Raw genomic sequence first — 25,098 nt, forward strand, 5'->3', positions numbered from 1 at the left:
ATAAAGCCAAGTTGATTTGGCTGGATGATCTGTTTGCTATGTAATGACATTCATTTTGCAGTTATTTTATTGAGAGACGGGAGCCAATTTTATCAGTGATATTGGTTTACAATTATTTTTTCATTGTTGTTGTTTTTATCTTGCATTGTAATTTGAATAATTTTGTCATCTTAAAGGCAGTTTGCAAGTATTCCTTCTATTACTATCTGTTGGAGTAACTGCTGAAGTAATGGTTATAGTTCTTCTTTGAAAATCTGTTAGATTTTAATTTTGAATCCATTTTAACCTGGGCTCTTTTAGATTGAAGTTTTTTTATTCATGGAGCAATCATCTTACTTCTGTTTATATGTTTACATTGTTCATTACCTCTTAGACTTTTTTGTCGTTCAGATATGTATAGAAATTCAATTATTTGTTTAAACTTTTTACAGTATAATAAGATTTAGGCTGTTAAATATTCCTTATAACATTGTGAAATTGTTTGTTGTTTGCTATAATATTTTCCTAATTATCTCCAATTTTTATATATTTTGACTCCTTGTTTCTTTAATTTTTGATAAGATTATGTCAAAATGTTTATGTTTTCAAAAAACTAGCACTTAGTTTCATTTTTTGGTTTGCTTTTGTTACTATTGCATTAATTTCTAGACTGGTTTTTATTACATAGTCCAATCTATTGAATTTAGGACTGTTTATTTTTTGTTTTACCTAATTCTGGAGTTGAAAATTTAAGAGATGTATTTGTACAATACTTGATTTTTTGCAGGCACATATGTTTCTCTCATAGCCCCACTTTTAGGATCTCCAAGATACTTGGTGCTTTGTATATGATTTTCTATGTTACCAGAAACTTAACTTTCCTTGTTGTTTACTTTCTAACACATTTTTCTTCAATAGTGTATCATAGAACCTCTAACAGTTTACATAATTTCTAGATGTTCTTTTGCTGTTTGTTTCAAAATTTATATTATGAACATAATCAGTGGAGTTATTGAAATTTTATTTTATTATTGGCTTTTTTGTGTTATAAACATATGTGAATTGTCATCTCTTTCATAGAAAGGTCTATGGGCTGCTGGATACAAGGTATATTCTTTAGTGTTTGGTTGGAGTATTTGTGAGATACATTTGATGTATAGTGTCATTTAGTTCTTATGTCTCTCCATTTATTTTTGCCTAGATGATCTTATGTTTGACAAGGCAAAATATTGAAACCAATAATACTGAATTAGAGTTAATCAGCATCTTGATTTATAGTAAAATGTTATTTTAGAAATTGGTTGTGCCAGTGTATGGATATCATATGCATAGGACTGTAATGAATTCTTGGCTTATTGTTCCTGTGACTAGAATGAAGTGTCCTATTTAATGTATTCTGATTAAATTTGTTTGAAAGCCATTTTGTCAGATTTTAAAAGAGTGACACCAGCTTGTTTCCTGGTCTCATTTGATTAGAAATGTTTTTTGAATCATTTAATTCTATGGTGATGTCTGATTTGAAGACAAGTTGAATTTCTTCTAAACAAATGAAAGTATGTCTTTTGTTTCTTAATGGATTTAACTTTCCTGTGTCTATTGGTTGGGGAATTGAATCTTTTAACATTTAAAGTTACAGAAAAATGTGAGTGGATCACTGTCATGTTGATGATTTTGTACTATTTATGTCCTTAGTCATACTTTTTTACTTCAATAATTATAAATTTACTTTTTTGTATACCCTCTTTAATATGCTAATTAGTTTCCTCAGCCTAAATCATTAATTCTAGTATTCTCTATAGAACAGGCTAAAGATTTCATGCATACTAAGACTGTTAATATTTTGAAAAGTTTTTTCTTTCTCCTTCAAATATGCAGATAGTTTTGCTTGGCAACTGTGGTGTTTTGAAAGTTAAAGTATATGGCTCCAGAATCTTCTGTTTTTAAAAGATTCCATTGAAATGTTTCTCTAGTTCTAATTTTGTTACGATTTTTGTTGGGTTATAGTGGTGGCTTGGGAGGGAGGACTGGGAAATTGGAGGAGGTGGGATCTGTGGGTGGTATATAGAGTGAGGAGAAAATTTTTTAATAAAGAAAAATGGAAAAAATATATATAATATTCTGAAACTGGAAAATTCAATGTGAAACTATCCAGTTTCTCTTTCCGATATAAATTCTAACAGTTTTTAGTTTCATTAATTGCATAGGATAATTGTATGCTTAATTTTGGTATGTAATTTTTATATTGATTTTCAGGCCTTTAGATTAACAATTACAAAAGTAAAGTTCACTGTATTGGAAATATATTTTTTCCAGCAATAAATTCTGATTGTGTTTTTTTTTTCCTCTTCCAACTCCTTTCAGATCCTCTCCACATCTCTACTCATCAAATTTACACTTTTCTTTTTCTCTTTCATTAGAAAATAAAGAGGAATAGAAAATAAAATAAAATACAACAAAAAAAAAACTAAAGAAAACAGAGTAAGATAGAACAAATAAATAGAAAAATAGAGTCATAAAAATGCCCAAGAACATGTAGAAACACACATATTCACACACTGATAAATTCCATAAAGGAACTGAATAAGAAACCATGATATACAAGCAAAATACCTATGAGACAAAAAGAAAAAATGAAAAGGATAAAACCCCAGAAAAAGCATTGTGAGATAAAACAGCAACAACAAAGCAAAACAAAAATTTAAATAAAACAAAAACTAAAAATAGTTGTTTTGTGTTATTCATTTATTGATGGGCATAAGACCTGCACTTAAATGTGGTTTGTATACTCAATAAGACTCTGTTTAAGAAAATTAATTTTTTGGCCGGGCGGTGGTGGCGCACGCCTTTAATCCCAGCACTCGGGAGGCAGAGGCAGGCGGATCTCTGTGAGTTCGAGGCCAGCCTGGGCTACCAAGTGAGCTCCGGGAAAGGCACAAAGCTACACAGAGAAACCCTGTCTCGAAAAACCAAAAAAAAAAAAAAAAAAAAAAGAAAATTAATTTTTCCTTCATGAGCAATTATTAATTGGAGATAGCTTCTAGGATATGTATGGATGCTTGTATCCACTTCCCCTACCACCATGGATCCCGATCTTGCTTAAAGTCATGCCAGTCTTATACATACAGCAACAGACTGAGTTCTTATATGTGAAAGTTCTATTGTGCCCATAAGGCATTGTTCCCTTTATTCCATCCATCTGCAATGGCTTTTACACACTTTCAGCTTCCTCTTCATCAGAGGTCATTGAGCCCTGAGGGGAGGATTTGATGGACATTTTCTTAGGACTGAGCATTCTAAGTTTTCTCACTCTCTGCAAAGTGTTTAGTTAAGGCTGCTTGTATTTGTTCAAATCCACTGCAAGATAATGCTTTTCTGATGATTGTTGAACAAGATAGTAATATATAAGTTTAGCAGAATGCTTTTATCTGTCATTTTACTGCTGCATTGCATTAACAAAACCATAGTGCAGTGCTTGGTATTCTAAAACTATGGCCTTTCTAATCTTTTGTTCATGGGCACATGAGTAGTGTCAGACATAGGTTCCCTCTTATTGAGTTGACCTTAAATATGAATAAAAATGGTAGATTATTACCACAACATTTTTGCCAACAATGTATGTATCTTACAGACAGGTTAGCATTTTGGATTAAAGGGTTTATAGCTAGGGTACTGTTTACCATCATCTTTTGTTAGATTCGGAGTAACTTGCAGTATCATTTATATTAGTTATTAATAGGACTGAAGGCTTTAGTTAGGCAACCCATCATTTTCTCAAATTTTATCAAGTTTCCTAGGCAGTGTGTCTTCAGCAATAGGACCTTGCTATTAGTTTGTAGAGTGTACAAAATATGCTAGGTAGGCCTGTATTGTTTGGTGTTTTCACAGGGGCCCCTCAGGACAGTCCATTAGATGAAAACCATTCCAAGTACTGTAGGTTTCCTTTGGTGACAAGAGAGCTCTATTGAGAAATCTCTTCATTTCCTAGTCTCTTACTAATAAACATCCCTCAAACCTTTTTGTTTCACAACAGATATGGAGCAGTGTTTAAGGTGTGGAGTTAATCAATATGCCAATACACAGAGAATTCACTGCATTAAAAAAAGTGTGACCTTCCTATCCTATGAAGATGCCTTGGGGATGATTTTAACCTCCTTGTCCTTGTGCTTCTCTGGACTGACAGTTTCTGTTCTTGGTGTCTTTGTGAAACACAGAGCCACTCCAATTGTGAAAGCTAATAATCTAACACTTAGTTATATTCTGCTTATTTCCCTCACTTTCTGTTTTCTTAGTTCTTTGATCTTTATTGGTCATCCCAACACAGCCACTTGCATTCTGCAGCAGATTGTATTTGCAGTTGTGTTCACTGTAGCCATTTCCACTGTCTTAGCCAAAACTGTTACTGTGGTTCTGGCCTTCAGAGTTACCTCTCCAGGAAGAAAGATGAGGTGGTTCCTGACATCAAGAGTACCTAACTTCATAGTGCCCATCTGCACTCTGATCCTACTTATTCCCTTCGGCATCTGGCTGGGGACATCACCTCCTTTTATTGACATAGATACACACTCAGAATATGATCACATCATCATTGTGTGCAACAAGGGCTCAGTCACTGCCTTTTATTGTGTCCTGGGATACCTGGGCTGCCTGGCAATGGGGAGCTTCACCCTGGCTTTCCTGGTGAGAAACCTGCCAGATACTTTTAATGAAGCCAAGTTGATAACATTTAGCATGTTGGTGTTTTGTAGTGTCTGGGTCACCTTCCTTCCTGTCTACCAAAGCACCAGGGGTAAGGCTGTGGTGGCCACTGAGGTATTTTCTATCTTGGCTTCTGGTGCTGGCCTACTAGGATGCATTTTTCTCCCCAAGTGCTACATTATTTTGTTAAGGCCAGAAAGAATCTATAGTTATCAGTGTAGGAATAAAAAACATTTTGGAACTAAAATGTCTTCTGAAAATTGAATTTGTTTGTTTCCTAAATTGAGGATCTTGGGTCACTTACAATACAGCTCAATCATCAAATTGCACTCTTGGTTTTGCTTTTACAAACATATGGCTCTTGGATTGTTCTAGTATTTAAAGCACTATAAAGTGTAATCATTAGCCCCTTCCCTTTTATTCCCCCCAATTTATTTTCATAAATAATGTGATTCTTGCCTCAAACATGTACCTCGTCACCTTAGAAGATAAAACAGGTATCCTGTTTATTCAGTCCAGATATTTTGCTTTCTGACATTATATCATCCAAACCAAACTTTTAATGTCTGCACTTCATTATCTCATATTACACGTAGCAAAATTCCTATTGTTACATTGTATTTTTATCTTCTAATGTATTAAATTGTACATGTATTTGTATATTTTCTAAATTACATTGAATATATCCACATACTCCCTTCATATACTAACTTTAACCTTATCATTTAACAGCAGTTTTTGAATCATCTTTAATTTTTCTAACAGTTTTAAACTTTGGCTTTTTATGAGTCTTTGCCTATTAAACTCTGGCTGAATTGCTATATTGATGTTTTTGGAGACTATTCATTTGTATCTTTATTTGCCATCATTTAACATTTGAAAAAATATCTAATTTCAGCCAATGCCAGCAACAAATCCTTGGGTAATCCCAAAAAGTATATCTAAATGAAGAAAAGGCACAGCTGTTATCAAGCTACCTGTATCTGCAGCTTGTGTAGCTTCTGTACTCTGAAGACTTCCTGTGTCCTCACTTCCCCTGAGAAGTTCACTGTTTTAAAAGAATTGGGACTTTAAAAATCAATCTACATCTTTGAATAAGAAATTATACTTTATTTCCAGTGATTACTCACATCTTTCTCAATCTTTGTAATGGGAGTCTATAGCCCCATGAACCTACCTATTTCTTGGAATTTTCACTTTTAAACAGAAAGTCTGTGTAATTCTTAATATATTAGGTATCATCTATGTGGAAATATGTCAAGAAACATACTATGTTTTATTTGTTTGGCTAAAATGTGTTAACCCAACTTGTCTGGCACTCACACTTTTCCTCCATAATAAAATGTTGTAATACAGGTGCATGTCTTTGAGAATACTTTCATAGTAACAGAATGCTTGAAGAAAATAATGTTACAATTAGACAGTGGTATTTCAGTTCTTTTCTCTACAAGTAAGTTTTTGAAAAGGGGGGTAAAAATATTCTACAAGATTGAGCAATTGTTTGGTTAGGCAGCACATGCCTTTAATCCCAGCACTTGGGAAGCAGAGCCAGGTAGATCCCTGTGAGTTTGAGGCCAGCCTGCTCTACAGAATGAGATCCAGGAGAGGCACACAGGGAAAATTTGTCTCAAAAAAAAAGATTGAGCAATTAGAACGTGTACACAGTGGGCAAACAGATCGTCTTTGGCCATGGAGCTGTTTGGGAGGAGTGGCTCTAAATGAAGAAAAAGAAACTGCAAGCAGGTGAACTTCCAAATTAGTGGCTTTTATGTTGGCAGTTTTGCTATTTTCCATGCACAATACTTACTGATGAATAAGAGGTTGTGAGAAGAGATAAACCATATGAGATTCTCTACATATTTCAGGGTTGTAAAATATCTTCCTTGTGCATCTGACAATAGGAATTAAAATTTGTTCTTCAAATGATCTGATTTACTGCATTTGCATTTTTTGAGTTATATCCACCAAAATACAATATTTTGAGAGATATTCCCTCACAAAAATTGAGGAATCTTCATTAAAGTTTTATTAAAATAGTACTGAAGACTCTATTTAGAATAACACTGTAAATGTGATACCTATTTCCATATATGGTGTGCTTTGTTTTAGAGATACTTTATTTCTCCAAGGATTGCATTTTGGAGATTTAGTTGCTAGGAGTTCCATGTCCACCTAGTACAGCTGTTAACAGGTAGGGCTTCAAAGTTTTCTATCAGCCCAATTCATCTTTATTCATCCTTATCCACACGCTTCAACCGATAAAACTATGATTATTTATTGTGATAGTTAATCTTTATTGTTAAGTTGATAGGATCTAGGATCTAATAGGAAACAATCTTCTGAATGTGTCTGTGATATATTCACATTTGAGTTTGATTTTTAACCTAGACTTTGATAATGTCTTTTTCTCCATTTTAATAAAGGAAGCTAAACTGGGGGTGCAGTTAGACCAGGAACCTTGGATCACTGCTCATAGATGACAGTCTATAATTAGGCGCTGGGTACTTCTATGTATCAATTTCTTTGTACAGCTTGGGAACATGAAATCTAGAACACTTAATAATTTCAGGTCTCTAAATTATAGCCTTGTTTTCTCCTTCCCTGGCATATTTCTGGATATGACTTGTGATGTTGTTGACAAGCTCTTCCACATGTTGCCTGTGGATAACACTTCATTTCCTGAGTCATAAAGACCCCTTTTAATCCTGACTTCTAACTTATTCCACAATACCATCATTTCTAGAGGCACCTTGTTGTCATCATGTTTTCTGATGACACTGAATGTGTAAACTGGTGAACCAAAGGATTTTCCAGATGATTATCTAGAGATAGTAACACACTGTTACTGGCATGTGTAGCTAATATTATGCTTACTGACAAGGCTCGCCTTTTCACTGAGCAGCCCAGCTTCCTATGCTCTCCATCTTTCTTACACAAGATTCCTCCAAACCCATCAGACAACTCACCATGCCTTCATATCTCAGGCTACTATTACTTCTCATTTACTCCTTGACTCAGAAAATGTCTATGAGAAGCCACACATCTTGAGATTCACTCGGCCTTAGAGAGCTCACCTTTTCCTATTCTTCTAAGCTCTATCTTAAGTGCTGCTCCCTGAACAATACTGTGATCTCATTAAAGGCTCTACAAGTTCAGCAACAGCATTCTGAACCACCTGCCCTATCTGCAAAAATATTCTAAATCTCTCCATACTGAGAATTTTCAAACATACCAACACTCTCTACCATAACCACACTTTATCACACAAAACATGTCTTTTACTTAGAGTGGGCATCTCCAGGCTATATGGCACCTGCAGTGCACCAAGAGTCTTCTCAGTTTTCCTCAATGCCTAAGGTCTATTGATCATGTTGTTCCATCGTTTTGCTGTTATAGAGATCTCTGCATGTATTGTGAACTGGACAAATTAGGAGTAAGAAGAAGACATGACAGTGGCAAGATAAATATGGGTCAAATTTCTTTCATATGTGTTTATGTATCTGTGTCTGACTATATCTGTATCTATGGAAGTATACATATATGAATCGATGATTCCCACACAGTGTATTTTAAAATAGGAGCTTATTATCCATTTTATTTAAAAATAAAACACATAATGATCATAATAAAATAAAATTGTTAATGAAAATCACCACTCAGTACTGAGGTATTTATCTGGCTTCTTGGGCACATCAAACTATTTTGTTTAAATGGATTAAATACAAAGACACAATTAAAATTAAACTTGTTGCTAGATTTTTTAAACTCAGCTATTTGAAAATAACTGATAATTTTAGGCCTAGTTTTTGGTTTTAAATGTTTGTTCTGTCTTTGAATGACAGAGAATTGAAATAGGACATTTCTGGAATTCAAAATGATTGACACTAACTGTATTCATGGATCTCATCAACATGTCTATTGCAAATAATTGCTCAAGAATCCCTTACTCTAACACCATGATATTTGTCCATATGATTTCAATTATGACATTGTTTAACCTGAATATTTAGGACATGGTAGCCATTGCACTGTATTTGGAAATAATCATTCTACCCCTTTCCTGCCTATGTAGGGTACATTCAAAGAACAAATTCTATCAACTTTCTTGTTTTTGACATTGAGAATATAAACAATAAACTCTACATTTTACCTAACTTAACTAAGGTATCTGAAGTCTATAATCTCAATAATGTTAATAATATGCTGCAAATGTTTTTGAAATAGTTATTAGGAAAGACCATGAAGTTACATAATCACAAGTGTAGGTGAGCTTGTAAGTCTGTCTCAGTAATTGCCAGATTTTTGTGGATAATATACATAAAACCAAATGAAGACACTGCTTGAATTCTACATATTACTATAGATGAAATGTAAAGGGAAATGATAAAAATCACTTCTTTGAAGCCAACATGGAGCACTTGAACCATGAAAAACAAGTCCCTGAAAAGGTGTATCTGAAAGAATCCTACTTTTAGTTAACTCAAAGCCATATGGCTGGTCAGGGTGCTGAGAGTACATAGTTGACTGCAGTGTGTTCTATTCTTGTGAAAAATCCAGTGTAAGTCCTTCCTTGACTGAAGAAACATTATTAAAGTGGAACTGTTTTAGAATGCAAAAGATCAATGAAGGGGAAAGATTATTAAATGTTGTCTTCTGGCCATGGCACAGCTTATACAATAATGAAATCATAGAAACTATTTTTCACAAGACTGTACATGTCAATATTTAGTCATAGATTGGAGGGGAAATAGTGGGTATTGCTGTGGGATGTCTTTCTTACGTTTGATAAATAAAGCTATTTGGCCAATAGCAAGGCAGAGTAAGGTAAGGAAGTACATTCAAACTGAAGACAGAGATGAAGAAGGGTGGAGTCAGGAGAATTGCCAGCCCAAGAAGTAACAAGATGTCAGCATACTGGTAATGCCACAGCAATGTGGCAGCATGTAGATTAATAGAAATAGGTTGGATTAAGTTATAAGAGCTAGTTAATAATAAGCCTGAGCCATAGGTCATAGAGTTTGTAATTAATGTATGCCTCTGAGTGATTATTTTATAAGCAGCTGTGAGAGCTCAAGTGTGAGATGTTCATCCAGACTCTGGGACTAGGCAGGGCTCAGAAACTTCCTCCTACAGAATATTGTCTACTTCATTGGCAGCCATTGGTTGTTTGGAGTACATAGGGAAAGGGAGTAATTGTCTTAAGTTTTGTAGCTGTAGGTAATTTTTTCAATCTCTAGTGGATATATCAACTCCAAAATTACCATATTTGGACTTAGTTTCCTTCAGTGAGTCACAAAGCAAAAACAAAATAAAGAGATGTAACAGCGAAAGAGGTGCTTATTGGAAGAAAAAATTTATTGTAGATGAGAATTATTAGAGAACATGGTGGACTTATTTGGACTAGAATATATTAACTTTTATAAATTTGTCAATTATTAAATAAATTAATGTTAAATAAAAGAATATATGAGGGTCTCTTACAATGAATCAACATATGAACATGCTGTCTCGGTTACTTTTATGTTGTGATTTAAACACCATCACCTAGGCATTGGTTTTTTGTGACTTACAGTTCAAGACAGAGTCTCTGATGGCAGAGCAGATGAAAGAACATAGAGATGGAACAGAAAGTGACAGCTTATATCTGATCTACAAGCAGAAGGCATAAGTAGTACACTAGGAAGAGCATAGTGCTTTTGAAGCCTCAAGCTTGCTGCCAGTGACACACCACCTACAATGAGGACTAATCTCATTATTTCTCAAATTTTCCACTGACTGTGAACCAAGTATTTAAATATATGACTCCACCATGGCCATTTTCATTCAAATCAGTATAAATCCTTTCTACACAAGCCTTATAATGTATAATGTGATTTTATTTTCTGGTCTTATTTATTATCAAGTTAGAAGAGAAAAAAGATAACTTACTCCACAGAATTGTCCTTTGATTTTCTCATTGCACTGGAGCTCACAAGCCTACACAACCAAATAATGTGTGAGCAAAATAATAAAAGATACTTTTATAAGATGATATTGTATATACAGAAACACTCACAATTTAATTTATTTCAGAGATGACTCTATTTAAGGATAATAGACTGACTGTTAGGAAAGGGTTTTATAAATGACATCTACAATATTCAAAAAGTATGAGTTATTTAGAACAATTTAATGATAATTGTGTCAGACTTCTGTCTCTACAATTCACAAAAGTGAAACATTTAAAAAAATATTAGAAGGCATTATTCTTAGTGGTCACCAGCCATCCATATTATACAAAAACAGGGCACAACTGATGATCTCCCAAAGACACCAACAGCTCTACCTTTAAAATGGTTAACAGACCATCCTGTTAACCAGCAATGGCCTTTAACAACAGAGAAACTCCATGCTTTAGAAGAGCTGGTAGAAGAACAGTTAAATGCTCAGCATATGGAAGAATAAACCAGCCCTTGGAATGCTCCTGTATTTGTTATTAAAAAGAAATCTTGTAAATGGAGAATGGTAACAGACGTTAGAGCAATTAACAAAGTAATTCAGCCAATGGGCTCTCTACAATCTGGGATGCCTTTGCTTACTCTGTTACCAAAAGGATGGCCTCTCATAGTTATTGATTTAAAAGACTTTCTTTTCAATACCCTTACAAGAAAAAAAAATAGAGAAAGATTTGCTTTCACAGTGCCTACTTATAATAATTCTCAACCAGTTAAAAGATTATAATAGAGGGTCCTTCCACAGGGAATGTTAAATAGTCCATCTCTGTGCCAATATTTTGTACAACAGCCATTGGAAGTGATATGTAAAAAATTTCCTAAATCTATAATTTATCATTATATGGATGATATTTTACTAGCTAACTCAAATGCAGAAACTTTAGAAAGAATGTTTGAAGAAGTAAAGAAAATTTTGCCTTGCTGGGGATTACAAATTGCTCCTGAAAAGATACAAAGAGGAGATTCTATTAATAATTTAGGATACAAAATAGAGCTACAAAAAATTAGACCCCAAAAGGTGCAAATTAGGAGAAATAGACTACAGACTCTTAATGACTTTCAAAGATTATTTGGAGATATTTCTCATCTACGAACTATTCTTGGGGTAAAAAATAATGAACTGAATAATTTGTTCAAAACCTTAGAAGGTGACAAGGACTTAAATAGTCCAAGAGAATTATCACCTGAACCTGAGAAAGAATTGGCCTTGCTAGAAAAGAAAGTACATGAAGGGTATGTGGATCATACTGATCCAAACCTGGATTACATTTTGGTTATTTTACCTTCTAGACATTCTCCTACAGGAATATTAATGCAGAGGGAAGATATTATATTGGAATGGATATTTTTACCGAATCAACCAAATAAAAAATTAAAAACTTATGTGAAAAAAAATCTCTGACTTGATTTGGAAAGGAAAATTGAGACTTCATCAATTAGCAGGAATAGACCCAGCAGAAATGGTTGTACCTTTAACTAAGGAGGACATTGAAAAATCATAGACAGAAAGTGAACCTTGGGAAAGGGCTTGCAGTAATTTTTTGGGAGAAATTAACAGCAAATATCCCAAAAGCGAGAGAATTGATCTTTAAAGAGAGCTGATTGGATCTTGCCTCGAATTGTATGGCAAAAACCCATATCTGGAGTTCATACATTTTATACAGATGTCAACAAACAAGGAAAGGCAGGTTACAAATCAGAAAATTTAAGTAAAGTGGTTCAAAGTCCGTATAATTCAGTTCAAAAATCAGAATTGTATGCTATTCTGTTGGTATTAATGGATTTTTCAGAACCTCTCAACATAGTAACTGACTCTCAGTATGCAGAAAGAGTAGTATTACATATTGAGACTGCAGAATTTATCCCTGATGGTTCAGAATTAACTACACTATTTATTCAATTACAAGATACAATCAGGAAAAGGAGTCATCCTTTATATATAACTCACATCTGATCCCATACTGGTCTGCCAGGCCCTCTAGCTCAAGGCAATGATAAGATTGATAAATTAGTGATAGGAAATGTGCTGGAGGCCTCAGAATTTCATAAAAAAACCACCATGTCAATAGTAAAGGTTTAAAAAATGATTTTTCCATAACCTGGCAACAAGCCAAAGGAATAGTAAAGAAATGTCCTACTTGTTCCTTCTACAATCAAACGCCATTACCAGCAGGATATAACCCAAAGGGTACTCAGAGGAATGAAATCTGGCAGATGGTTGTGTTTCACTTTGCAGAATTTGGAAAATTGAAATATGTACACCCTACCATTGATACTTATTCAGGATTTCAATGGGCAACTGCTTTTAGTTCTGAAAAAGCTGATTCTATAATCACTCATTTGCTATAAGTTATGGCCATCATGGGTATACCTGCACAAATCAAAACTGACAATGCTCCATCATATGTCTCTGCTAAAATGAAACAGTTTTTTTGCTTATTATAATATAAAGCATATTACAGGCATACCACATAATCCTACAGGTCAAGCAGTTATAGAAAGATCAAACAGAACTCTAAAGTATATGCTAAATAAACAGAAAGGGGTAACAAAAACCCCCAGAAATGGATTACATAATGCTCTATTAACTTTGAATTTTCTCAATGCCAATGAGAAAGGTACAAGAGCTGCAGAGAGACATTGGATAATAGAAAAAACTACAGAATTAAATCAGCCTATATACTTTAAAGATGTGCTGACCTCAGAATGGAAACCAGGATATGTGTTACGTTGGGGATGAGGTTTTGCTTTTGTTTCTACAGGAGAAGATAAGCTGTGGATACCATCAAAACTGAAAGAGGTTCGATTTGAACAAGAGAGACCTCTTAATTAGAGAAGGTGATAGTTCATCAACCAGCATGAACAACCAATTTAAACTAACTTATACCAGTAACACATGCCTTTTCATTTATCAGATAATAACTTGCCAAAAGGAACATCCCCAAAATTAGACTTGGGGGAAGGTTTTTGTTTTTGTCTTTTAGGAGAATGAAGGTTAAGGAATCTGAACAACACTGGACAAATGAGACAACTGAAGAAAAGGGACAAATCATCTATCCCAGGAAACAGAGTAAAATGGCATATGGGTATATCATATGGGTATGCTATGTCTTCCTAAATATTTGTTTCTGCTTTTCTCTTAAGATTTAACACTATTGGTCTTCTAATAGTTCCAGTTCAATTAAAATTTAGAGCTGACTTTGGAGTTGGAGAATGACTCTCTCCTTCTTTAAACTCAAGCATGTTGTTAAAAGGAAAATGCAAACTCCCTGTATCATGCCAGAAGAAAAGAGCCATCTTCTGCTATGGTACAGGACAAAAGCCAAATTAATTAAGGGACTATTCCATTACTAATCTCAACTCTTTGATTCTATTCTGATTCTTCAAACTTTTCTTTTTTTTTTTTTTTTTCTTTGGTTTTTCGAGACAGGGTTTCTCTGTGTAGCTTTGTGCCTTTCCTGGAGCTCACTTGGTAGCCCAGGCTGGCCTCGAACTCACAGCGATCCGCCTGGCTCTGCCTCCCGAGTGCTGGGATTAAAGGCGTGCGCCACCACCACCCGGCCAAACTTTTCTTAAAGTATAAATTTTATATTGAAATTTAATATATATATATATATATATATATATATATATATATATATACATTTTAAACTTTGTTAAGATATGAATGGTCAGGGGTTGGGGATTTAGCTCAGTGGTAAAGCGCTTGCCTAGCAGGCACAAGGCTCTGCGTTCAAGCCTCAGCTCAAAAAAAAAAAAAAAAAAAAAAAAAAAAAAAGATATGAATGGTCATATAGAGTACTAACTAATTCTAGAAAAAAAGGCTTCAATTAGCTGCATATATATGTCTTTGTGTTTGAGTCTCTTATCAGTTTTCTGCAGGAAATCACGGCCAGGCCTAACATCAACTGAAGTCTCCAGGAAGAAGATGGGGCCCCACAACAACAACAATTCCACGTGGACAATAATAATATCATTAAGCTAACAAACATCATCTACAGGTCAGCTTTGGACTACAAAGTGCTCAGAGCAATTTTGAGAGGGCTAGCTGAGATGATCCAGTCTCAAAGACTACTTGAATAAGGACTTGAGATAAACCCTGAACTTTGGCATTATACACAGACTGGATAATGAAGGATATAGTTACCTTTCCTAGAATTTGACAATTAACCTAAGATTTTTCTTTCAGGATAAAGATAACTTCACCCATACCCAGCAGGAAGCAATTTTAAGAATACGACACCCACATTCCCAAAGAGGTGACGTGGCGCGGGTGGTCTTTTGGTCTTTTTAATGGGTTTGGATCTGGGATAATTTTCATTGTTTACAGGGGTTGGTTACAAGTTGTTGTCAAGGGTTAAGAAAAATGCTAAGCAAACGAGATTAGATTTAAGGTTTTTGTTTTAAAAAGAAAGAAAGAAAAGAAAAGAAAAAAACAATTACTAGTTTTAGATACTTTACATTGGATTGGATTGTTTTATATTGTATACAAATTATATATATAGAAATTGATATTGTTAGAAAATGCTATATGTATATTTCTAATTGTACTTATACCGTTCATTTAACAATGTAATGCAATATTCTGATCCTTGAATGTTAATATTACCAACTATTAGGATATAAAGAAATGAAAGTTAGTAGTTAGACATTACAATAGAACTTGTAGTCATATTAGATATGTTTTAAAAATTGAGCAAATATATTTTAGATAGACAGGTCATCTTCAAACCCTTCAGAAATCTACAGAATATGGCATTTAAAATATTTTAATAACTTAGAAATTTTTTCTTTTTTGTTATGTCTATGAGACATGTCGGCTCCTGGCAGTACCAATCTACTTCAGAGAGAATATGGGCACTGAAGAAACCGCATATGGAGTTAACTTTCATTGTGGTAAAAGTTAACCACTGGACAACAAAGTATCCTCGAATCAACTGTTGACAAACAGGACAGACAGGACACGAAACAAAGGACTGCTGATTTTTGCCAAAACAAGTGTGGTTATGGCTTTATCAAAAGGCATCTTCTGGGGACCAGGACAACATGGCACCATCCCTGAAGTGGCCTTTGCACTCCGGAAAAGGTACAGTGCTCTTTTCTTCTAAGGCAGCTGAACAGGCAGTGGGCCAATGGCTTCTGATGTGCAATGGAACAGCAGATGAAACAGTTATTCTTGAAGAGTAACTAAGCTCATGCCTTTGAATAGTAGAATGGCATTTAATAGAGGGATGTGGAGAAAAACAGGATGCTGAGATGAAGCCATATATACACAGCCAAGAAGAATGGACAGCTGAATTCAAAAACCGTCAAGAATTTCCAGAATTTAAAATCCTGAATCATGACAGGACACTAGTGGAATTCAGGTGTTTCTGGTACATGGACTGCTCTCACCCAATGTGAGGTTGAACTGTTGACCGTGTGTACATCCTACTTCACAAATGAGTCTGTAAGATATGCTAAGCCTATAGGCTGAAGATGATGTCCCAACACTGAGGAGAAACCTCAGGTGGACTGTCCAGGCAGCTGGCTGTGTCTGTCAACTCACAAATTTTTTGGAAGTTGCTTGCATGCACTTCCTGTTTTTATTTTTGTTAGCTAATATTATTTCCTTCTTGGGTCTCTGAGGGAGTTGAAGATTAGTTAGTTATAGTTGAAGATTAATTAGGATAGAAAGTGAATTAGATACATTTTGGACTTACCAAAATAGGATAGATAATGGAATTATTTTCTCTGAATTTGTCAAATACAAATGGACTAGACATTGTTTAGGTATTTATTACTTGTTATATATTGTATATAGTTATTGTACTTCTGTATATAGTTTTTCTTATGTTAGTTATAACCTTTTTCCTTTTTTCTTTTTATTAAAATAGAAAGGGGGAAATATGGTGGTATTTTATTTGTACTGAAATGTGATTTTAATTGTATGTCAATAAATAAAGTTGCCCAGGGGTCAGAGCAATTAGAGTCATAGCAAAAGCTGAGCGTTGGTGGTGCACACCTTTAATCCCAGCACTTGGTAGGCAGAGATAGGTAGATCTCTCTGTGTCCAATGATACAGCCAGCATTGGAGACACATGCCTTTAATTTCAATACCATAGAAGACCTGGAGGGCTGTACAACAGACAGTGATGAGGCAGTCATGTGGTTGGTTTTACAACCAATAAGAAGGCAGAACAGAAAGTCTATATAAAGACAAACAGACAGGAAGTAGCTCTCTTTCGGAGAGGTCTCTTGGCTTAAGAGGCTAGCTGCAGCAGGCAGGTAAGACTCTTAGCTCTGATCTCTTGGCTTTCTTCTTTGCATTGGTTCTATGTTTCTTATTTAATAAGACGGTTGGTTACATCTACACATATGACCCAGCTATACCACTCCTTGGCATATGTCCAAAGAACTCAACATCCTATTCTACAGATACTTGCTCTGCCATGTTCATTACCGTATTTGCAATAGTTAAAATTATAAGTAATCTAAAATTTCTACAATCACCTAATGGATTGTATAAATGTTGCACATATACACTGTAGAATATTATTCAATGGTAATGAAAAACAAAATCATGGACTTTGCAAATAAGTGTAGTCTTTTTTCCACATGAAAGAAACATCTGTTCATGACAGACAACAGTGTTACTATTTAATTTACTTCAGTGATGCCTATATAGAGAATAATAGATGGAAATGTCCTTTTATACTTACTGATATTTTTATATTTGCATAGGGACTTACAGACAATATGTATTATGCTTAAAAAGTATGAGTTGCTGGTGGGAATGGGAACCCATGAAATTTAAATCAACAATTTGGAGCCTGCATGGCATTGGACTAGGCCCTCTGCATAAGAGAGACAGTTGTGTAGCTTGATGTGCTTCAGGGACTTGGGTTGTCATTTTTCTTATTTACTATGTACTTTGCTTTACAGAAGCTTCTCAGTTTCAGGAGGTCCCATTTACTAAATGTTGCTCTCAATGTCTGTGCTGGTATTAGATTTAGGAAGTAGTCCGCTGTGCCAATGCACTCAAGACAACTTCCTACTTTCTCTTCTATCAGTTTAACTGGATTTATGTTGAGGTCTTTGATCCACTTGGACTTGAGTTTGTGCATGGTGATAAATATAAATCAATTTGCAATCTTCTGCACATTGACATCAAGTTATGGCAGTACCAGTTGTTAAAGATCCTTTCTTTTTTCCATTGTACAGTTTTGGCTTCTTTATCAAAAATCAGGTGTTCATAGGTGTGCAGACTATTGTCAGGGTCTTCAATTTGATTCCATTTGTCCACATTTCAGTTTTAATGTCAACTGCAAGCTGTTTTTATTACTATAGTTCTCTAGTAGAGCTTGAAGTCAGGGATATTGATTCCTTCAGAAGTCATTTTATTGTACAGAATTGTTTTAGCTATCCTAGGTTTTTCGGTGTTGGTTTTTCAGTACAAAGTTGAATATTGCTCAAGCAAGTTTCAAGACAGCTACTTAGTGTGGTATCAGCCTGAGATGGGGATCCAGAGAGAGCCCACAACACACCAGTAGAGAAGAAGCCAAAGAGACTCTGGCCCATGTGGGTTGGAGACTATGGCTGAGTACATGTTAGGCATGACCCCCAGGCAAGCAGCTTTTTCATGAATTCATGCCACCAACTTTGGGTCTCCAGATGTGAGATGATTTGCTAAATGGTCTTATTAATAAAAAAAAAAATCCAGAGCCAGATATTGGGGTAAAAACTCAGAGACCAGAGGAATATGACAAGCCACAGCCAACCTTCCCTTACCGACTGCTCAGTCTCTGGAGAGAGCTACTTCCTGTATGCTTATGCCTGTATCTTTTCTCTGCCTTGACATCTCACTTCGTCTCTCCACCCACCTACATCACCCCCTCTTTCTACTCAGCTCTATCACTTCCTGTCTGTCTGTACAGACCCACAGACCTCTACGGTTAACTAATGCTGGGAATTAAAGGCATGTGCCACCATCCCTGGCTCTGTTTACAGTGTGGTCTTGAACTCACAGAGATCCAGATGAATCTCTGCCTCCTGAATGCTAGGATTAAGGGCATGTGCTGCCACTGCCTGACTTCTGTTTTTAAAATAGTGTCTGGCTTTTTCCTTTGATTCTCAGATAAGCTTTATTGGGGTACACAAATAAAATACCACCACAGCTATCATCAGTGTTTTTCATCTAAGACATTCTGACAGGCATAGGATGGAATTTCCCAGGTGGCTGAGGATGTTGAGCAATTCCTTGAATGTCTTTTGACCATTTGAATTCTGTTGAGAATTCTCTGTTTAGATCTGTTCCCCATTTTAATTGGATTATTTGGTTTTTGTTTTTTTTTTATTTCAAACAGTAATATAACTTTTTATTATTATTTAGTTGAAAAATACATCTCCTGAGTATATTTATAACCAAGAAATTAAATTATATATTCAAGAAAAATGTCATCTACTATATGCCAGGAATTGTGTTATGTTACATAAATTGAATAGTGGCCACCAAAATGAAAACAATATTTTATACATTTTGAGCAGTGGGATATGTGTCTACGTGTACAAGAAGACAAAACAGTATGGATGACAGGTAAAGTCATTCTTTGAAAACTTTAAAGTACTCATTTCAGGAACCATTACCACATCTCTGAGCAGTGAATTATGCAGATGCTCAAATGAAACACATCCATCTGTCAGATTTCATTTCTCTGAGTACCATTTGGTTACATCCTGAAGTAGTGAAGTTTAGTATTGTTCTTTCAAGTTCTGTGAAGGATTGTGTTGTGATTTTGATAGGGATTGCCTTTAACCTATAGATTGCTTTTGGCACATTTGCCATTTTTAATATGTTGATCCTACCTATTCAGGAGCATGGGAGATCTTTCCATTTTCTGATATCTCCTAAATTTTCTTTCTTCAAAGATTTAAAGTTCTTGTCATACAGGTCTTTCACTTGTTTGGTTAGAGTTACCTCCAAAATATTTTATCTTATTTATGGCTATTGTGAAGGGTTATATTTCTCTGATTTCTTTCTCAACCTTTATATTATTTGTATATAGGAGGGCTACTGATTTTTTTTTTAGTTAGTCTTGTATCTTGTCACATTACTGAAGGCATTTATCAGCTCTAGGAGTTCCCTGGTAGAATTTTTGGGGTCACTTATGTATACTACCCTATCATCTGCAAATAGCACAAGTTTGACTTCTTCCTTTCCAATCTATATTCCCTTGATCTCCATTTGTTGTCTTATTGCTCTAGCTAGAACTTTGAGTACTATGAATAGATATGGAGAGTGGACAGCCTTGTCTTATTCCTAATTTTAGTGGAATTGCATTGAATTTCCCCCTATTTAGTTTGATGTTGGCTGTTGGCTTGCTGTATATTGTCTTTATTATTTTTAGGTATGTTTCTTGTATCCTGATCTTTCCAAGACCTTTATCATAAAGGGGTATTGGAATTTGTCAGAGGATTTTTCAGCATCTAATGAGAAGATCATGGGTTTTTTTTCCAGTTTGTTTATATTGTGTATTACATTGACAAATTTTTGCATATTGAACCATCCCTTCATCTTTGGGATGAAGCCTATTTGATCATGGTTAATATTTTGATGTGTTCTTGGATTCTGTTTGCTATTGTAATATATATATATATAGAAAGAGAGAGAGAGTATTTTTTGCATCATGGTTCATAAGGAAGATTGGTAAATTTTTGTTTATTCTTTTTCTTATTTGTGTCTCTATATGGTTTAGGTAATTAGGGTAACTGTAGCCTTGTAAAAAGAATTTGGCAATGTTCCTTCTGTTTCTATTGTGTGAAACAATTTGACGAGAATTGAAATTCTGCTAGAATTCTGTGCTGAAACCTTTTGGTCCTGTTTTTTTGTTTGTTTGTTTGGTTGGTTTGTTTTTTGGGTATTTTTCCCGGGGGGGGGGGGGTTGTACTTTTGATGACTGCTTCTATTTCCTTAGAGTTTATAGGTTTATTTAAATTGTTTATCTGGTCTTGATTTAATTTTGCAATATTGTTGCTTGATTTGAGCTGGGGTCACACTATATCTGATCCCAGGGGCAGGGGGTGAATACATGCAGAACCAGGTGACACAGGCTCTGGGAGGTTATAAGCAATCTCATTTATTAAACAAAGGACTGAGGTATTTATGTGTGTACTTTTTGGCAGGCTCTGCTTCCAGCTGCCATGGTGTTTCCTGGCTGGCTCTGGGTCATATGACAGCAGTGGCCCTCTTAAGGGTCCAGTTTCAGGGTCCTCTCGGTCAAGATACTACTGTGCATGACAGAGCTCTTTGTTAACTTAAGGCATGGCCCAGTGCTTTTGGCCTTATCCACCTCATATCACCCTTTTTATTTTATTTTGTGGCCACTAGTGGGAATTAGAGTTCTTTGCTCTAGTCCTGTTATCCCCACCTCAGGGGTCCCCCAACATGGTGACTGTGTCTGTCTTAGGTTGACCTGCCTAACAGGCTCTTACCTGGTTCTGGCTACCAGCCCTCAGAGGGTGGTTCCCCTGGAAAGCGCCTAGGGTGCAAGAGCATTAGACAGATGCATCAGACAGAGGCATCACGAATTTCCGTGAGCCAAGCTTTTATTACTTCCTTATGGAGGGCAATGATTGGGGTGTACCAGAACCATTAGCAGTTTCAGGGTCATTATATTGATGCAGCACTACCAGGAAACATGAACTTAAGCAACAGAATTATTAAGATTATCATTCCCCCTATCATTTCTCATGCTATAATTTTTGAAGGGTCTATAATTGATCTTATATCATCTCAAATTTGTGAAAGAATGTTGTAGGTACCTCCAGTGGTTTCACATGTACGGAGTTCAGGCTTAAGATTTTATTAGAGAGTTGTACTGAAAGGTTTAAGAACTCTTTGCTCCATGATCCCAATGCAATCCCTTATTTGACTCCTGGCTTTTGTTATATTTGAGACTGAGTAAGGGGTTAAACAAAATGAGGAAAATTGGGAATCATAGTTTCCTCTTACCAGCCATCTTAATGTCTGAATTTCTTCATCCAATAAATCTAGTTGTTGCTGTAAATTGAGTATAGCTGACTGGAAATGGAAATTAATCAGCTGTTGAGTGCTTAATGCTCAGGCTGATTCTTCTATGGCCTTATTAAGTGTTGAAGCAGTGGCTCCCATTTGAACCAGGGAAGCTATGGCTGCTGTGCCACCTGACACAGCAAGCAGAATAGTGGCCATTATAGCTGCTGTTATTCCAAAGTCTCTTTTTATTCTGGAACTTGTGTAGAGTTCCTACAATCATGTGCCCAATGAAAGCCTTTTTGGTATTTGGGGCATTTAATTTTGGGTTTAGCTTTGGGACAATCATTATGAAAGTGACCTGACTGACCACAGCCCCAGAAAGAATGGTCAGGTGGATAGGGGGAGGACTTCCCAAGGTCATTATCTTTGGAAGCTAATAGTGCATTGAGGGAGGCTGTAAGGGCAGCTATGGGTCCTGCCTGAGGGTCCAGATCATGAGTAGTGATCACCCATTTATGGATGTCCTCATTACACACATCTGCAATTGCATTGTGGGTAGAAGAATTAAGCCCTCCCCATGTTAATTGCTTAAAGATCATTTCCCTGGTTGGGCCAGGATTGACCCATTTCTCCACTGCCTTGTTGACGTAGGCTAAGTCAGTAAACATTCCCCATGGCTGCTGTATTAGATTACAAAAGTATGCAGTTGGTTCCCGAGGAGTACAGAATTTCAAAGATTTAAATGCAAGGTGAGAGACTTGCTGAAAATGGGCATTCAGGTCAATTTGGGCTTGGGTCATGGGACTAGCATATTGGCCCCTGCCAGTCAGTATGTCTAGGGATATAGCAATATTATATTGACTATTTAGACATGCCTGTGTTTCAGCTTGTTCATAAGCACTCAGCCAATTAAGAAAAACTGTGGGGTCTAATACATTAAATTGCAACCAAGCATAATAGTTTTGTAAATGTATTGTCCATTGTCATAGCACCTGTTCAAAATATGTCAAGTCAGGATCTGATTCATTCGTGGCTTTATGAATCAAGCATAGATCCATAGAGGGGTGGGTACCCAGGGCTGGGTGGCAGCATTAGATCCTAAATTAACTGGAAAGGCTAATGGATTAGTAGATTGATACTTTATTGTTGGAGCTTGCATGAGGGGCTCAGGTACTGGAGTGGGGCAGGGCAGGCCTTAGTTACTGAGGTTGGTTTTGCCTTAAGGGAATCACAGTGATTCTCTTCAGGGCATGAGGATGAAGGTAGGTCTGACCAAGGACAAAGACTTTCCTCTTTGGTAGGTGAGGCAGGAGGGGATTGTATAGGAGGTTTGTTTAATGGGTTGCCCACATCCTCAGAATCTGGATCTACATCTGGAGGTGGGAAGTCAAGTGAGAGGGTATCCATCTTTTGTGTTTTACAGTGGTCATTAAAACATCATCCATGGTACCTTCTTTTATACAAGCTATAATACCTAATAAAATAGGAATAAATGATGCATGAGAAGATTTACCTTCCTGAACTTCTGTTTTTTTTTTTTTGTTTGTTTGTTTTTTTGTTTTTTTGGTAGGAATAAGATATGCATCCAAAGGGCTGGGTCCCAGATATTACCAGGAGATATTCCAGGGTGCTATGGCAGAGGCTTCAGCCCAGAAGCTAGCTAGGTTTGCATAGTTGGTATGAATATCCCTGGTCTGTAGGAGAGCTTTAAGTGCTAATATCTGAGGTTCTTTTGCAGTAACAGGGAAATTACCCATTGTTAAAGAGAGGGTAAAATTATACTCTCCTGGGGATACTTGAGAAAGCTGTCATCAGCAGTTAAAAGCTGTAGCCCTTTTCTGATCAGAACTGCAGCCACTGAATGGGGATGGGTGCTTCTGAGGCAGGGCATGAAACCTGCAGAAGCTTGGGGCCAAAAAGCCCCTTAGTGATTGCAGCTGCAGCCACAGTCACCTGATGCCTGGAGACCAGACAGAAGGGACACGTCTTCTCTCCTGCCCATAGACCAGATGGGCACAACAGAGTACTCAGATTTTAGGAGGATGAGTCCTCTGCCCCCACAACCAGGTGGGGGGAGAAAGTGCTCAGGGTTCAGGGGGATCCTCCTTCTCTCCACCTCAGGACTGGTGGGTAGAAGAAAGCCCTTGGGGTTCAGGTGGACACGCCCTCTCAGCAGGGGGGGGGGACAGCTCATGGGCTTACCTGGGGGGAGGGGGGAGAGGCCAGGTTAGCCTGCATTTGGTTTGGCCTTAGAGGCAGGCTTATCTCAAAATGAGTAGGCACAGGACAGTGTTTGTGAGCCGCTGCCTGATGGGCAAGGTGGGACAGCACACTTCTGCTGCCTTTGTTATGCCTGGCCCTTGCCACCCGCCTCAGCTATCGCCTGAGTCTTTTTCTCTCTGGGGCACTCAGGTCGTGGCTCTGGCTCCCTGATCGAGGTGCGTGGCCCCACCACCGTGCAAATACCCAGACAGCCACTGTGGCTCACCACAGCAGCTGTGCCTTGCCTGGGCAAGCCACCGTGGGTGGGGCAGCTGCACAGAGCCGGGGCAAGCCGCCAAGGGCTGGGTAGCCATGTGGTGCCAGGACAAGTTGCCACGGATGAGGTAGTTGCTGAGTGCACCGCCAGGGCAGCCTAAGCCAGGAGCAGGGCTTCTGGTAGCTCAGGGCACAGCCATGCCACTGTGCAGATACCTTGCACTCACTCACTCACTGCAGCAAAGACAGGTTGGCAAGCAAAGCCCTGGCTGGGCAAAAGCTTCTCCCTGCACTCGCTGGGGACAGCCAGGACAGGTTGGGGCACTGCTGCAAGGAAGAGCCTTAGGCAGCTAGCCGGGACAGCCAGTGAAAGCCTCTTCCTGTGCTCACTGAGGGCACCAGGGACAAGGAGGGATGCTGCTGCTGGGTGGGACCACAGTCAGCTGAAGCAGCTCCCTGCGCTTAAGACAGACCTGCATGGGGACAAAGCCTGGCGGGACAAAGGCAGGATGAGGATGGGCAGGAAAGGTGGGAGAGGACAGACAGATGAACAACAGAACTAAAAGAACTGGCATACCATGAGAGGAGCATTCCCACTCCTCCCAGGGGGAGGGAGCAGGAGATTCCTGCAGGGAGTAGCCAGAACACCTCTCTGAGAATTTTAGATAATGGTCACCGCCCTTAACGGCTTTCAACTGATGATCATATAACCGGATTCAAGGATGGAATAATAGACTAATAGCCTTCGACTACATCCCAAAGGGGCTGTCAGGGTTCCTGAAGTGGGAAGAGAGCCCTTCAGTTTCTCCTGGAGAGTAGCGCCAGGCAAGAAACTTCACTTGGTTCAGAGCCATGGAGGGTCCTTCATGAAGTCTTGGGCCAGATATGAAAGAAAAGGCTTGTGTTTGTGGTACCTAGTGTAAATGCTTTGTGGGGGGCTTCCCCACACAGTGTCTATGA

At 37.1% G+C, this 25,098-nt stretch overlaps 1 protein-coding gene across 1 annotated transcript in view; it reads left to right on the plus strand.

The window, feature by feature from the left end:
* The window catches only part of LOC102926342 (vomeronasal type-2 receptor 116-like), a 40,976-nt gene extending 16,677 nt beyond the window's left edge, over positions 1-24,299 (plus strand). The window contains exons 6-7 of the mRNA XM_006990878.2: positions 4,010-4,891; positions 24,073-24,299. Coding sequence (XP_006990940.2) covers positions 4,010-4,891; positions 24,073-24,299 — 1,109 coding nt within the window. The remainder of the gene's footprint in view (positions 1-4,009; positions 4,892-24,072) is intronic.
* The last annotated feature ends 799 nt before the right edge of the window (positions 24,300-25,098 follow it).

Source organism: Peromyscus maniculatus, chromosome 22 (assembly GCF_049852395.1).
Source record: "Peromyscus maniculatus bairdii isolate BWxNUB_F1_BW_parent chromosome 22, HU_Pman_BW_mat_3.1, whole genome shotgun sequence".
Lineage (NCBI taxonomy): Eukaryota > Metazoa > Chordata > Mammalia > Rodentia > Cricetidae > Peromyscus > Peromyscus maniculatus.